This window comes from Ceratotherium simum, chromosome 29, assembly GCF_057802395.1.
Source record: "Ceratotherium simum simum isolate JZ-2026a chromosome 29, ASM5780239v1, whole genome shotgun sequence".
Taxonomy (NCBI): domain Eukaryota; kingdom Metazoa; phylum Chordata; class Mammalia; order Perissodactyla; family Rhinocerotidae; genus Ceratotherium; species Ceratotherium simum.
The window spans coordinates 32,894,645-32,912,143 of NC_141928.1; the positions used below are offsets into that span (position 1 = coordinate 32,894,645).

At 37.8% G+C, this 17,499-nt stretch overlaps 1 protein-coding gene across 2 annotated transcripts in view; it reads left to right on the plus strand.

Moving 5' to 3' along the window:
- The window catches only part of GRIN3A (glutamate ionotropic receptor NMDA type subunit 3A), a 159,713-nt gene that overhangs the window by 43,354 nt on the left and 98,860 nt on the right, over positions 1 to 17,499 (plus strand). For both annotated transcript variants that reach the window (XM_004423274.2, XM_087419391.1), the window contains one exon: positions 3,496 to 4,100. In XM_004423274.2, coding sequence (XP_004423331.1) covers positions 3,496 to 4,100 — 605 coding nt within the window. The remainder of the gene's footprint in view (positions 1 to 3,495; positions 4,101 to 17,499) is intronic.

Consider the following 17,499-nt stretch of genomic DNA (forward strand, 5'->3'; position numbering starts at 1 on the left):
TCTTTGCAAACAGTAAAATATGTAAGACATAGATTTTGACTCTCAATTTGGTTTAATAGGTCTTGTTTAATTTTTGTCCCAGATTTTGATGAAAGTTTTATCATCAGACTTGAATTTTAGTGTTAAAAGTTGTCATATCTTTGTGTGTGTGTGTGTGTGGATGTGTGTGCCTTTATCATTATATGCAGAGAAATTGCAGATGCTGCATTGAGGCTGCTAGATAAATATAGCACTAGATGTTTCTAAACTATTATTTCATAAATATTTGTTTGAAGAATTGTGTTCCTTAAGTCTGTGAAAGAATTAACTTCAACATCTGGAATTTCTTAATAGAATTGTTTGTAGGGATGAATGTAATTATATGGATTCATCATTATCCTTGGAGCCGAGGGTCTTCATTTTACTCCCATGTCATACCAAATATGTTTGTTTCTCTGGTGCTGTATGCTCAATATGATTAGCTAATTTCACTTCCCTATTTAGCAAGAGGAGAACATTTTCATCCCTACCTCCATTAGAGCTTGTTCTTCACACACTAATTTAGTGAGTCCCTCTATAGGAAATGTATGAATGAGCCTTTGTTCCAACTGGAGGCAAAATATTGGGTCTTGAAGCTCTGCTGGAAATGGTCTTCTTCTCAGTTTTTCAGTGAAGAGATTATAATCAGAGCCCAGGACTTGAGGTGAATAAAAGAAAATTCCATTTGACAAATACTATCTCTGGTTAAGTAAGAACTGTGCTGAAGAGGTGGTTGAGATATGGTCCTTGTCCTAAAGAAGCTTCCAGTCTAGTGTGGGAGATAAACACTTAACCAAATAGCTACGCTATGGTGTGAAGAGTTCTGTAACAGAGAGATGAACAAAATGACACCATGACACAGACATGAGACAATTAATCATGCTTGGTCTGTAGTCAGAGGAACATTCAAACAAACAAAAACCTAATTCACCATTGCAGGAAATCAACAGGGCAAAAATATTGTGAGAAAAAAAAAGTCAGCAGCAGCAGCAGAAACAGTAGTAAACACTACATAAACTAGTTTCTGGAAATCTGCATGGAAGTGCTGAGTTTTGAAGGATGAATATGCATACAGGCAAATACATTCCCAGGTGGAGAGATGAGCATATTGAATTTGTGTAGGTGTGAAAATGTTTGCTCTGATAAGAGAAAAACAAAATGTCCAGTATGACTTGTCTTGGTGGGCATGTCTGGAGTGTTGGAGGTGAAGTTAGAGGCTAGGAATGGGTTCTCAAGCCATACTATTGATTTTGAAATTTGTCCTACAGGTGATACAGAAGTTATGGTGCAGAAGAATGATATGGTCATATTTATGTTTTAGAAGGAAAACTGGCAACAGAACAACAGGGAACTGAGGCCAAGAAAGCAGTTGGGAATAGTTTCTTCCTGACAGCTAAACGTAGAGCTTGCCTTCCATTCTGGAAGAGGATTAAGGCAGAGAAGGAAATAAAAAGGAAGAAGGAAAGGAAGAAAGCTAAAAGAGGAGGAAGACAGAAAGAACTCTCTGGAGCAATTTACATTAATCAATGGTAGGAATGAGGCGGTGAAGCTCCTCTCCTCTCATCTCAAGAATCTTGTATGGCATCTCAAGCCTGGAAACCAAGAACTACTTCCTGGTTACTGTCTCCTGGTTTTTGACCCCTTTCTCTCTTTTGCCTCTCACATCTGATCTTGTCACTAAATTTTAATTTAAAAAAAAACTTTTCTCATCTCCCTTCCTACCATTACCAACACTGACTTCCAGTTTAAACCCTTAGCACCTAATCAAGATCCTGGAAGGCTTATTTTCCTTCTCCTTGTTGAATGCCTCCCATAGAGGATCCTCCAAAAGATCTGCTTTTATCATCCCAAGCCCTGCTCAATAGCTTAATTTGGAAGGATAAAAGTCAAATTCTCAGAATAAATTTTAAGACTCCATCCTACCTACCGCCATGATTGTGCTCATTTACCACCTTTGGTCATAGTTTTCCCTCCCATAAATCCCTTTGGAATCCTCACTCCTTATTCTACACATATCAGAATGCTTTCAAAGAATTCAAAGTTCAGCTCAAATCCTATTTTTTGGTGGGCAAGGGGAGGCCACACTTCTTTCCTTTTGTACAAGGGCTTGAAACTTTACTGAGAAAGCCCTCCTCATCTCTCTACTTATATTGTTGACCTGAATGTTTAGCAAGTTCTCAAAAATAGTCCAATAGTCTAATAATTCCCAATGGGAACATATTTAATTCAACTTGGCCAATATTTATTGTGCACTTAAGGTATGTAAGGCATGATGCTAAACATTGTCAGGATGTCAATGTTAAAGGATGAATATGTCAAATGTCTGCTCTTGGGAAGAACAAGTAACAATTTATTCATTAGAGGACTATTTCCACTTTACTTATATGATTAATAATTTATGACTTTTCTAATAAGATACTCTTCCTTCATTGAGTTGGTGAGTTCCATAAGTAGATGAAATTGTGATGGAAGTTACATAGATGTGTTTAAATGGCACACATTTCACAGCAAGAATCCAGTCTCAATACAGAAATGTAATCAAGCCTTCAATATTGGACTATACACTTACTCTTGATGTGTATATTGTTAATTATTCCATATGTATTAGCCTGTTCAGGCTACTATAACACAGACTGGGGAGCTTGTAAACAACAGAAGTTTGTTTCTCACAGTTCTGGAGGCTGGAAGTCCAAGATCATAGTGCCAGCATCACTGGATGAGGGCCCTCTTGCGGGTCACAGACTGCCATCTTCTCATTGTGTCCTCACGTGAAGGAAGGGGCAAAGGAGTTCTATTGAGCCTCTTAGGCCTTAATCTCATTCATGAGGGTTCCACCCTCACGACCTAATCACTTCCCAAAAGCCCACCTCCTCATACCATCACACTGGGCATTAGGATTTCAACATATGAATTTTGGGGGACACAAACATTCAGTCCATAGCACCACAAATATTATAAGAAATGCCTTCCTCGGGGGCTAGATGTCTAGGAATCTATTATGCTTCCATTTCCCACATGATCCTTATACAAATACCTGCACTGTTTTAAGATTTCTCTGCTACTAGTTTTAAAGGAAAGCAAAAGTAATTTCTTTCAATTATTTCCCCTGAGAGGAATATTTAATAAGTGAATTAATAACAGCAATAGCTATAAATTGGATGCATAAAGGGGACTGTCTGTAAGGAAGTAGACAAGTGTGATAAAAAATATATGGTTGTGTCACCCCTAACATTTACAGCAAGAACTATCTGCCCTCTGGTACTCTTAACAAAAATTATAAGAAAATCAATTGTAAGGAATCAATAATTCCATTAAAAAGGAAATATAGCTTTCCAAATTATGACAGTTTTCTGCCAGAGGCATTTGAATATCACAGGGAAAAATAAAGGATTAAGCCTCATAAGAAAGCAAAAGTACCCTATGTTATAATCTTGGCCAATGCTTTCTAATTCTTCTTTTTCATATCTTTAAATACAGAATCCCCTTCACCTACAGCTGAGTTTAGAAAATTCATTAAGTTCTGATGCTGATGTCACTGTCTCAGTCCTGACCATGAACAACTGGTACAATTTTAGCTTGTTGCTGTGCCAGGAAGACTGGAACATCACCGACTTTCTCCTCCTCACTCAGAATAATTCCAAGTTCCACCTCGGGTCTATCATCAACATCACCGCCAACCTCTCCTCCACCGAGGACCTCTTGAGCTTCCTGCAGGTCCAGCTGGAGAGCATTAAGAACAGTACGCCCACAATTGTGATGTTTGGCTGCGACATGGGAAGTATCCGGCGGATTTTCGAAATTACCACCCAGTTTGGGTTAACGCTCCCTGAGCTTCGTTGGGTGCTGGGGGACTCCCAGAATGTTGAGGGACTGAGGACAGAAGGTCTGCCCTTAGGGCTTATTGCTCATGGAAAAACAACACAGTCTGTCTTTGAGTACTACGTGCAAGATGCCATGGAACTGGTCGCAAGAGCTGTAGCCACAGCCACCATGATCCAGCCAGAACTTGCTCTCATTCCCAGCACGATGAACTGCATGGATGTGGAACCTGCAAATCTCACTTCAGGACAATATTTATCAAGGTAGGATGCAAGGCCTGGGTTGCGTCCCCATTCATAGGGCTGTGTCCCCATTCATAGGGCTGTGACAGGAAGTAAAATTTCCCTCTCTATCCCCATTGCAGAAATCTTGACTCTGAGTAGCTTTAAACTCTAATAATATTTCTGAAAGGTTTTCTGGTTACATAAGGCTAGTATTTCATGACCTGTCATTTGGAATTTGATCTATAGACTTGTAAGCACAAGTGTACAGTGGGAAACACTCAATCCTGCTTTCAAACTCTGGGTTAGTCCCATACTAGCTGTGTGTTCTTAGGAGGTTATTTAAAAACTCTGAGCCTCAGTTTTCTAATTAGTAAACTACGGTAATATTGAATATCTTAATATATTATAATAAAGATACCATGAAATTATATATGAAGAGTACATAACACTGTGCTCAGCTCATAGTAGATGCACAACAGATGTTTCTATCCCTGCCCACTCTTTTCCATATCAACAGACTTGGGCAAACCTCTCTAAATCTACACAGAGAAAAAAATTTAGTCAAGCAAGAAATGGACTTTTCTCTCTCCTCCCAGGCCTTGATGCTTAAGGCAGTATAGAGTGGTGGTCAAAGACATAGACCCTGGATCCAGACTCTCTGAGCTCAAATTTTAGGTCTGCCACTTACTACTTGTGTCACTTGGTTAAGTTACCTAACTTCTCTGAGCCTTGGTTTCCTATGTCCTATATGCATTTAAAATGGATGTAACAGTAGATCCTACTATACATGTAGCTGTTGTGATAGATAGACAGACAGATAGATAGATCGATCGATCAATAGATAGATAGATAGATAGATAGATAGATAGATAGATAGATAGATAGATAGATAGATAGATAGATAGGACCAAGAAGTCCACAAGAGTATTTTATATACACACATGTTTTTTTTAATTAGGTACCTTTCTTCTCCAGTTCCCCAGTCTGGTTCAGAATAGAATGAAAAAGCTCATTTAAATTAGAAAACAGCCCATCACATAAAAATGATTTTCATGATCCCTAGAAATAGCCTTAAAAGATATTTTATATTTTATGTATTTATTTTATATATTATATAGGGGCCTAGATTTTTTTTCTGAAAAGGACCACCTATGGTCAGAGAGGCCAAATCAGAGAATTATTGCTGTTTCAGAGGTGAAGGCTTAGCTATAGGCTGGCCCCATTTTTAGGCAGTCCTCTTGGAGCAGGTACATCTGACTGTATTGAGGAACAGAAGGCCACCTCATAATGTCTTGCCTTTTAGAAAGACATGAGTACTGATGAACGCTAAGGAGGTCCTAAGTATTTTACATTCAATTTTACACATATGGATCGAGCACCTACTACGTGTAAGACAACTTGCTAAATGCCATGTATGTGGCCAAGTTTAAGAACAGCCTATACACTCCTTAAAGATTGTTGTTAATAAAATAATTCAAAATTTATTTAAGAATCTATTAATGGTAAAGTTAGATGTTCAATCATCATTTGAACTTTCCATTTTTCTCATATTGTATTTGAATTTCCTTAAGATTAAAGTCTATGTATATTTACAGCCACTATCCAGATTTAATCTACTGTTTTTGAACTAGCACATAATTGAGGCTCAGGATTTTATCTGAGATAAGCAACATTCTCCTTTATAACAAAAATATAAGCAAGGCCTTTATTTATATTCATTATTTTGGAAGGACAATTGTAAACAGCAGACAGAAAAAACCATTTGTGGAAATTACATTAAATTATTTAGCATCTTTCTGTCTCATGTACAGTGGAAAGCACAAGAAAAATGATTCTGTTTGGATCCTAAACATGTTTAGAAACTACAGGGAGAAATATTTGTTGACTTGGCTTGTATATACCTTAAGGGTTCATTTTATCAAAATCAAACTGATCTTTCTGGCTCCTCAAAATTTAGTTTATGTTAAAGTTATGTGCCTCCTTTGACAAGGATCCCATGGCACTTTGTACATGAAATTATACGATGATATTTAGCCCATTCCATCATCATTATTTGTCTATGTGTCTGACTTCTAAGCTAAAATATAAATTCTATTAAGTGGAGACACTATTATTCAGCCTAGTTTAATGCCTAGTATATAGCAGCCACTTAGTAGACATTTATTGAAATTGACATACACAGAAGGAAAGGAAATTTTATATTACATTTACATCCTACATCATCTGTTACTGTAGAAGAAAAATGAGTGGCTGACAGATAAATAAAATTTTGTCTAAATTAAAAACAGTTTTTTTTTTACTTACCTAGATACCATCTGGTTTTCTTCTTTTCCTTTTTTTTTTTTTTTTTGATGGAGTGTTAGGTTAGTGGATGACCTCTGCCCTTGTGGTTGTTTCCACTTGTTTATTCCAAAAACTTTGAAAGTTGTAGAAGAAGAATGTGAGGTTTGGAGCCCAGCAGCAATTCACAATGTATAAGGGTCGGTGGATGTGTTTGAGAATGAGCTCAAAGAACTTGAGGAAATATGCCTAGGACTTCATAAACTCCCTGAGGAATACAGTCAAAGAGAAAGTTTCAAAGTGTTCAGGAAAGGGTCAAGGAAGTGGGCACATCCCTGGAAGGAATCTTTATAATGAATAACTGAAAAGCCGCCTTAAGCCATAAAACATCTGTGGATTTTTAATCATCCTTATTTATTTTGTTGAATACACTCTTTTAGAAAGTGCATTATTCTCAGTCCATAAGTCACATCTGCATACAGTAATTTTCTTAATCGTTTCTAAATTTTGTGAGGCTGACCCCACTTCCTCACTGCAAAATGAAAGTCATGAAGATAATGAGCCATGAATAGCGAGTGTCAGAGTTTTGCAAGCTTTCATTTCTCACACAATCATTTTTGGTTTGGGCTGACAGAATCGTTAACATTTTAAAATGTTAATGAAATCACCAAAAACATGGCTTTTCAGCATAGGCTTTTAGACTAGAAAAATCATTTCTCATGGCAGACTACACAGACGTAATTACAGGTATAAGGGATTTTATTCTTTCCAGGTCCCCACGTACCACAGCAAACATCCATCATAATTAAATGTAGACAAAACCACTTGGGCGCCAAGTTCTTGGCATGATCTTTAACAATTTATTTACAAGTAGTTTTATTAAATGTTAATTATTTGAAGCAATGGTATCTGATACATTATTTGGTAATAACTCCCTAAATACATATGTACGGGTCCTTTTGTGCAGCCAGTGACTATTTGGTGAACGAGGGTGAGGTAGACAAAGTGAAGACTTGCATCTTGCCCTTGTGTAGCTGACAGCCTAGCGCATGGAGTTGACAAGTAAGTAAATGCTTGAAAAACAAATGAATATATGATTCTTAAAAATAGCGATAATGTTCAGATACACAGCGGAGGAAAAAATTAACTCTTCTCAGAGACTTGGTGATGATGGAGAAACACTGGAATTGGATCTTGATAAATAAATAGGAGTTTTCTGGGTTGGAGCAAATTCACAGGCACAGGAAATGGCATATGCAAATTCACCCAGACCTGAAAGAGAAAGTCAGTACCGTTGGAGCATTCATTGCTTATGAAGAGGATTTGACATGATTCTGGAAAAGTAGTTAATTTGATAGCATGCCACACAGGGCTTTTATACCAAACTAAGGAGTTTGCGTTTTATATGCACACTGAATGTACTTGAATGGCAGCACGTTAGCCATGACACATTTATAAAATCATGATCCTTAACTAATTAACCAAATAAAGTAATACAGTGTAAAAGTCTTGCAAGTGATTTTTTAAAACCATTAGGATATAAAAGTTGTTTTTATTTCTCAAAATTGGATTTAGCCTTGCCCACATTTACTCCCTTATTGCATTCTAAACACCAGACTCTGGTGAAAGTGAATAAGAGTTTTAGGACTTACCTGCTTCTGTTCGTAGGGTTAGGATTTGCCCATGCTTATCTGAAGGCCCTGGGTGCTAATGAATCTGTTGTTCCTGGAGAAAGAGCTCTCTGAGTTACTCAGAGCCTGGTCAAAGGCAGTTAACCTTTCTTTCAGAATTCCAAGAGTTTAGACACTGAGAGATACCTTGTTCTCCTTGGCCTAAGAAATCCCTGACCCTTTGGCTAATTAATCATAGTCCTGATGATTATATATTCTAGCTTCTAAGCAGGTTGTGGAGTCTTGCCTTTCTTCTTTGAACAGCTTCTGCAGTTCAGTTCTGTATCAAGTAGGCAGTGATTAATTCATCCCAAACATTTATTTATTCCCAAACATTTGTTGAAGCTTACTAATATTAGGCTAGGCCCTTGGCTAATGCTGGGGACACAAAGAATAAAAGACTGGGGCCCTGCTCTCAGGAAACTTATGACCCCCTTCTTCTGTTCTCTCACCAAGAGAGGGTATGATCCTCTAACTAAATCCTTTTGGATTATTTTCTATCCATTTTCTTTGACCTAACTGTTTGGTTATCATTCTTCACTGGAACAACACCCACTCTACTGGTGATTATCCTCTGGTATTAGCTGGCGTTGTTAGGCTCCTTCCTCCATTGTCCCTGAAGAATGGTCCACCATGCTAGAGACTCTTTCCCCTTCAAGCTATGTTCATCTTTATGCTTACATGGTCAAGCAATACCAAGATTCACTGGTCTTTCACTAATAGTAAATATTGCTTTATTTATTGATTCTGAACATATTATTCACAACCTATTATGTGCCAAGTATTGTGAGGTACTAGGAAGCTTCAGAAAAAAAGACTAAAACAAATATCCATTCAAAAATCCCAAGGTATAAATTGATGATGGTCCCCATTTCATTCCTGAATATTAGAAGAGTTCCAGCAGAACTTGAGGCTGCATGATATAATTCTAATTTTGGGTATTCTCATCTACCTTTGCAATAATTTACTGGCATTGTGACCCTGGAAAAGTTATTTAATCTCTGGAAACTCTAATTTCCTTAACTGTAAGGATTCCTACTTGGAAAGTTAAGTGGTATGCCTAAGGTCATTCAGCTAGTACTTTATATGGGAAGATTTAAATCAGTTCATCTAAATCCAAGTTCCAGGCTCTTTCAGAATTAAAATAAACTTTCCTTAATTGGGATCCCATTACTTTGTAATTCATATTCTTTCTGCCAAAAGCTATAAATCAAGAGGCATGATTACCCATGCATAAGCTTTCTTGTCCTAAAGGACTTCTGTGGAGCCAAACTAGTTAGCCTGTATGTTTCAACATGTACTTAAAAGAAATGCAGTTGCATTGAACATGGAAGCCAGGGGTTGGATGCTGGTAACACTGGTTCTTTGGATCCTCAAGGAGAACCCATTACTGTGGGATGACCTAGTGTGTCCAGCTGTTACTCCTGGGTTAACTTTCTCTGCTAGGGCTACCAAAGCGTTAGTACTTCTAGAAAACATATGCCTTGGTGTCAAGAATCTTTGGGACGAACACTTAAGGTCTATATTTCCAGATGTTTCCAATAGGAACCCCCATAACTGGACTAATTTGGCTGAAATGCTTTGAATTTGCCCCTCCTTCTATGTCACTTAAGTCATGTGAAGAGCTTAGTCTGAAATTTTCTCTAAGTCATGAGGGCTTCAAATAAGGAACACTGAAAAATATGTATTCCCTCAGGATGCTATTTTGATAAATGCAGTTTAAATTTGCTTAATCTAGCAGATTTTAAACTGTGGAATTTTTCCAAATTAGGAGAGCTTCCAAGCTTTTATTTGCCTGAGAGGAAATTGTGTTCTTTGTTGACTTTTTTACTTTGTATGCATCTACTATAAAATTTGGAAACATATCAAAAAGAGGTATGAAGATAGAGAGGGCAATACTGCAGCTCTCTTCTGAATTCTGGATCTATCTCTTGGGGCCACTTCAATCTCCAGACCCTGTAACCCTTCGGATGGAAGTTTGACTGGTAAATACCGCATAATGTCCCATCGCCAGGGCTATGATAAGGGAAGGGATATCAGCACCTGGTCCAGTGCTGGAGCCAGATCTAGAGAGCTAGAATGAATTAAGTTGGGGTATTACACAAAGCAACCAGGAGCAGTCCAAGGGGTGAGCACAGACCATAACTGTGGAGAAGAGTCAAGGGTCATACCAAAAAGCAAAGGGAAACGAAAACAATCTGAGGGTATGGGGTAGATCTAACTACCATGTGGGAAAAAAACACTCAGAGAAAAAAGTGTCAGCTTGCCACTTGTGCCACATGAAAGCAAGAAAAAGAGAGCACTGTAGTCATGTGTCCAATTTCTTGACATAGTGACCCCCTCACACACACCAATTGTAACACAGCCCAAAATGTATATTAAAATATGACTCAATCCCATAGATTAGTATTTTTTCTCCTCTTGGGAAAAGAGTCAAGTATCTGTATCACAATACAGTAACTGTATCACAATACAGTTTCACTTGTAAGTAACTGAATTTTGTAGATATTGGTAAAACATAGACCAAATGATTCATATACATATGTACATTTAATATGCGATTAAATTGTTGTTGTACATTCACTGATAGAAATCTATTTTAAAAGATGAGCTTTGTGAGTTGTTTTAAAAGATGATGCAATCAATGATTAAAATGTGTGGGGCCCTCTGCTCTGAAGATTGAAATTTAGCAATTTCCAATTCCTATTAAATTCCTTATCATCAGAGAGTTTTCCCATTAAACTAATTTCTATTTTTGATACTATCCATTGTTCAGGGGAAAATGTATTGGAATTTTAATGCTTTGAACTGTCTATAGATTGCAAATGCAAATACCTCCTGGCTGACTGAGCCCATTCTTCTGGCAAAGTGATGAAGAGCTCTTTAAGAGATATATATCTGATTTGAGCAGAAGACATGTTTAATTGCATTTACCAAACATTACTGAGCAGTTACTCCGACCAGGCACCATATTGTGCCTAAGATTCAAAGATGACTCAGTGCTATAGATGCTTAGATGAACACTGAAGTCTCTTTCAGCTTGACAGCCTGCAGTGTTATGAAGCAGAGAAGTGAGAAAGGGAAGATTTGTTCATTCCTAACAGCAACTCTGCAGAAGAGACTGCTCTCGGAATGTGGAGAATGTCAAAATCCATACTTTCTAAGACTTACAGTCTAAAAAGTCAAAGATGAGTTAATCAGCTGTTGAATACTTATACTCTAGGGTTACTAAGGAAGATTAAAGAAGACAGTTAAGGAGTCATTTTACATGTATCTCAAGAAATCATGTATGTTTAATGTTTAATTTAGAGAGCTGTCCCATGTATGGAAAACAAAATCAAAGTAATGTCCTCTGACAGAATTGGACTGTGGGTAAGCTCCGTGGCTAAGATGGCAAACTCATGTTATCATGAAAGGGAGGCAGATACCACAGGGGTCGGCTTCAGCGAAAGAGGCCAAACTCAGTAACAACTGGCCATACAAATAGTCTCCAGGGTGATAAAAAAAAAAACCGGAGAGATGGTAAAAGAGACATTGAAAAATATAAAGGGAAGTAAATAGATGGATTTCAGAGGGTAGTGGTAGGTGGCCTAAAGTGGCAATAACAACAACAACAAATAGTTAAAATAACTAGGGATGGTCAAGAGTTGATTGAAGATGCAATCTCTTCTTAATAGGATAGAATATTGGCAATCCCTCTGTACAAAGTCCACCAAAAGGAAAAGAGGAGAAAATTCAGAAAAATAAAATAAATGAAAGAACGTTAAAGGAATAATGAGATAACTATAGGTTAACCCACATGCCCGAAACTGTAAGAATGCTGGAGGAAGGGGAAATAATCTGGAGCCTGAGGAAGAGACACAAAATGAGAATCATGTTGGGAATAAGAACGATTAAGGGAAAGTCTTGAAGAGTTAAGAAAAATCACACACATGTATTAAAATACAAACATAAAATATAAATAATTAATAATTCAGACAACTGGAGATCTATGGAGGTTGTAAACGATCAGAATTGGCTATAAGTTTTCTAAAAGATGTAAGATTTTCCAGAGAGAGGATGGTTTGGCGCTCTTCAATGATAAAGCGCAGGAAAACACTGTGTAAGTGTAAGCTTGTGGCAAATGCAAGTGTAGAACTTTGGAGGATGTTTTTGAATGGAAGATTCGTTACATGATTGTAGATATGAATTGTGTGAAGAAAAGATGAGATTTCTGAACATCGATGGATCTCTTCCCATCTCTCCTTCTCTCCTCTCAGAAAAAGAAGAATGGGAAACTTTAAAACTATTTCTTTGTCTCATACTAAAAGGGATTTACTTAGCTTTTATGCTACAGTCAATAGATCTGGAGCTAAATTAAAAGTGACAAAGAAATAAATATTTAGATTCAGTGCATGAGAGTAAATAAATCTGATAAGAATTAGGTGGCGCTGGTGGAGGGGAATCGGGGAGAATGTCACTAGCAATAACATAGCCAAAGATTTCTAATCAGGCAAAGGCAAAAAATCAAAATTAAGTTCTCACAGGCTAAAAAATTTTATAGAGCTTTATGGAGGATGAACAAGTCTCTTATTCCTCAGGGGGGAAACATTTAATGTGATGAGATGATCATGGGAAAAGAAATTCAGCTCATTTTTCAAGACATAAGAGAATGAGGATACAGATTTTTTTAATGGTACAAAGAAAGTTCCCAAAGGGAAAAATAAATGTTAAGGCTTTACAGAGCAAAATAAATATTCCCATAAATATGATTAATGGAAGGCAACAATAGGGGAACAAAGAAAAGATAAAGAGGGCAATTTAAAAAGAAATAAAAAACAAACGAGAGAAGTAGATATACAGAGACAAGTTGGTGAGTGAAAAAAGATCGAAGTAGAAATAAATGTGACCTATAAACAACTGGGCATGGAAGAAGACACATAAGGATGATGATGCATTTAAACAACAAAAAGGTAAATTCAAATGTTGCCAACATTGAGATTATTACAGAACTAGTTCCAAAGCAAGAAAAGATACAGATTTATAATAAATACAAAAAACATAATGTTAGTAAAACTTTACACGCAGAATAAGGTGGAAGAAAAATCAGGGGACAACAAGTCTTGACATCGTTAGGAACATGACAACATTATTTGTAGTTGGAGATTTTTATTTAACTTTAGTAAATTTTAGAGCAAGTTTTTAAAAAGTGAAAATAGTACATGAATAATGTAATTAGTCAGATAAATTAAGATAAACTGCAATTAATATTTTATTTTTAAAGAAGATAGGAACACAAATATGTCCTCATCCGAAAAGAAAAAAACAAGAGGAGAGAGAGGTGGGAGGAGACCTAGAAAGAAGGAATTAACAAAATAAAAACCAAAATTAATTGAGGAGAAACCCTTAAATTAGTATAAATGATATTATATGAGGTTCTGTAGCAACAAATTCCTAGAAAAATATCATTTGTAAAATTGATCCAGAGAAATGGAAAGCTTATTAGAAGAGATTGAAAAAGTGATTAAAGAATTACAATTCTGAAAAAAGTGCCCAGATAGTTTTACAACTGACTCTCGCAAACTCAAGTGGTAAAACAAAACACTAAATATTTTTTGGTTGAAGTTGACCTGAAACATTTCTCACGAAAGTCCTTTGCTTTCTGTCATTTTAAGAATATCTTAGGTCCCATTTTGAAAATAATACAATAAAACTTTTCTCAAGTGAATTATATAGTGGGAGAGTATAACGAGATCTACAATTTACTTTTTAAATGCTATAAAAAGAGGTGAAGCAATCAGAGGAGAACTTCCACCAGCTCTCTCGCCCACATCCCCCCATCTGCTTGTCTCTGGGTCCTATATTCTCTCTGCCTTCTCTCTCGTGTCCGTGCACCTCTCTAAAGTGTGACACCCCCACTTGCACTTTAGAGCACAATCTCTTTTGGTCCTCAAGGGCATTGTCCCAGGAACTCTCCCTTTTCTCTCCTACATCAACAATGTTTCTATTTTTTCTGGATCATTCCCATCAGCATAAAAGTTTGTGCTTATTTTATATATATATATACACGTTATACATACACATGTATACATTTATACACACACACATTTACTTGATTTTTCCCCTCCACCGCTATTCCATTTTTCTCCTTCTCTTTACAGCATAACCCACTAAAGACTTATCTCCAACTTCTCTCTCCCCATTCTCCCTTGAAGCATTAGGCTCCAACACTTCACTGAAGTCACCAGTGGCCTATGTATTTCTAAAGCCAATGGTCAGTTCTCAGTCCTTGTATTTGATCTGTTAGAAGCTTTTGACACAGTGGATCACTGTCCTCTCCTTAAAACATCTTTTTTTCTTGGCTTCTAGACCACAACACAGCCTGCTTTTCCCCTACATCTCTGGTCACTTCAGTTTCCTTTGCTAGTTCTTCCTCACCTCACCTTCCCAATGTTGGAGTGCCCCCGACTTATTCCTTGGACTTCTTCTCATCTGCAGTTACTGACATTGTGATCCCATTTTGTCTCCTTAAATACCATGTGTAGAGTGGTGGCTCCCAAATTTGTATCTCCAGTCCAGACCTTATTCCTGAACTCCAGACAATCTCCCACTACCTACTTGGCATTTCCATTTGGATGTCTATCAGTTATCTCTAACTTAACATTAGCAAACTGAACTCCTGGTAGTTCTCACCTACCTCAAACCTGATTCTCTACAGTTGTCTTTATCTCAATTAATGGCAACCCCATCCTTCCAATTGCTCAGAGCAAAGACTTCGGTGTCATCCTTGCCTCTCCTTTTCCTAGCAACCATATCTGAGCCATCAGCAAATCCTGTCAGTTCCACCTTCAAAATATATCAAGATCTGACTAGTTCTTCCCCCCTCTACAGCCACCACCTCAGTTCAAACTCCCATCCATCCCTTTCACTCTGGGTGTTTGAAACAGCCTCCTAACTGGTCTTTCTGCTTCTGCTCTTGCTTCTCTTTAGTCCATTCTCAACACAGCACTGTGATGAGCCTGTTAAAATGTAAATCATATTGTATCACTTCTCTGCTCAAAACCCACCAATGGCTTTCCAGCTCATGTAGAGAAGAAACCAAGTCCTTACAATGACCTACAAGATCCTCTTTTCCCCACCTCCCACTCCACTTAAGTCTTCTCTGCCCTCGTTTTCAACTCTCCTGCCCCTCACTCCCTTAGCTATTCCTCAAACATACCAGACACAGTCCCACTTCAAGGATGTTGGATTTGTTGCTCCCTATACCACGGAATGTTCTTTCCTCAGATATCTTCCTGGTTAGCGCCTTTCCTTTCTTCAGCTTTTTCCTCAAATATCACTTTCTCAGAGAGGCCTTTCCTGGCCTCCCTACTCTGAAATTTCACCCCACTGACTACCAACCCTGACACATCTTATCTCCATATTCTGTTTTATGTTTCCTCTTTGCACTTAGCACTAACATCCCATGTAAATTACCTGTTTATCATATTTATTCTGTGTCCTTCAGTAGAATATAAGCTTCATAGATTTTTGTTTGTTTTGTTCACTACCATATCCTCCAGCACCTAGAACATTGCCTGGCACCTAGTGAGTCCTGTTGAATGAATAAATGATTGAATGGATATGTATTGTTTTGTAAACATCTTTGTTCATTTGTCTTAATGAATAAGAAAATTCTTTAATTAGTATGTCAAGTTTTGTGTGCAAATGTGGCTTCAAATATATATCTAAAATATGTTAAACACTGATCTTGTTTATACTGTGAACTGGTTCAAAAACATTTTTTACATAAATTTGCAAAGAAGTGCAAGTTTTATCTTGGCTTCTATACCAATCAACACATATTCTTCATTAGTGACATAAGTGGGAGCTGTTACTTTAAAGTAATAAGTTATCTCCATGCAAATTAACTAATGAGCTTCATTCTTTCGAGCAGAGTGGTATCTTGGGAGATTTGCTGATAAAGAAGATGTATACCTGAACTGCTTTGTTAAACACTCACTATGCACAAGGCCCAGTGCTAAACTAGGTTCTCAATCACAGAGTGAGGTCCAGGCCCTTATCGTACCATGACAAAGCTATTGTCATATTCTTCTGGGTGGTCTCCTGGTCACCATCTCTTCCTTCTTGTATACACATTTTACCTGTTTCCAGATCAATATTGCAGATGCAGACCTCTGGTTATATCATTAGTTTGCTCAGAAATCTGCACAGCTCCCCTTTTCCAATTAAATAAAATCCAATCTCAAAAAAAGGACATGTGGGGGTCGGCCCTGTGGCATGGTGGTTAAGTTCGTGTGCTTCACTTTGGCGGCCTGGTGTTCGCAGGTTAAGATCCCGGGTATGGACCTACGCACCACTTATCAAGCCATGCTGTGGCAGGTGTCCCACATATAAAGTAGAAGAAGATGGACACAGATGTCAGCCCAGGGCCAATCTTCCTCAGCAAAAAGAGGAGGATTGGCAACAGATGTTAGCTCAGGGCTAACCTTCCTCACCAAAAATAGAAAATGGACATGTGAATCCTCTATAGACTTGTTGCAATCTGCTTTTCCTATATTATTTTCTCATATTTTTCTGCCCTGCTCTCCAATCAGATTGTTATGCTTACCACCCCCTGTTACATTTTCCACCTCCTTACTTTCCTCATAACATTCCTGAATCTGGGAGATTTATTTAGAATTCTTATCTAGGCTGGAGCAGCAGTGTGATGAGCACAGAGTGTGGTGGTATTATTGGTCCCTGTGATCCAGGCTCTAAATTTCTATTAAAAGAATTTAAGATTACTCTTCTCCTTTTTTATACCCACACTGCTCTATGGGCTCACTTTCAGCTGATATTCAACTAAATACTCCAGGTCTTATGTATATGACATTCCATTGAGCCGAGTTTTACACATTCTTAGTATGGTTTGTGAACTAAATCCAACCCTGTGCATTTGGCCCTCTTAAAAATCACTATTTTTCTTTTTGAAACTACATATCTCTTGATTATACCATCTTCTCTCCACTTCTACTACTATTTCCCTAGCCTTGCCGCTTTAAGCCCCTTGTGAAACAAGCAGAGAGACAGGAGGAGATGAAGCAAGAGGAGGGAAGGAGCATTATTCCTCATATAAGAAATTGTGCTCAGGCCCCTCCTCCTTCCAAACCATTTCCTGTATAGCTAGCAGGACAAAATTTTTTTCTAAAATCAAATCTGATGATCCTGTCCCTCCCCAGATGAAATAAATACCCTCCATGGTTCTCCGTTGCGTTCATCTTGGCCTCAGACCTTTTGTAATTCATTTCCCACCCTCATCTCCAGCCTTATGTCTCACTGCTTGTCATCAGGCAGCTGCACTCTCTGTCTCTGGCTTTTGCACATGCATCGGTCCCCAGCTTCTCTGCCTGGCTAACTATAATTCCTTCTTCAAGTCTCAGCTCTGGCACTTCTTCCTCTAAGAAGCCTTCCTTGTCACCCCTAGAGTAAAATGTCTCTGCTCTCTGTTCCAATGACACCCAGGTTTA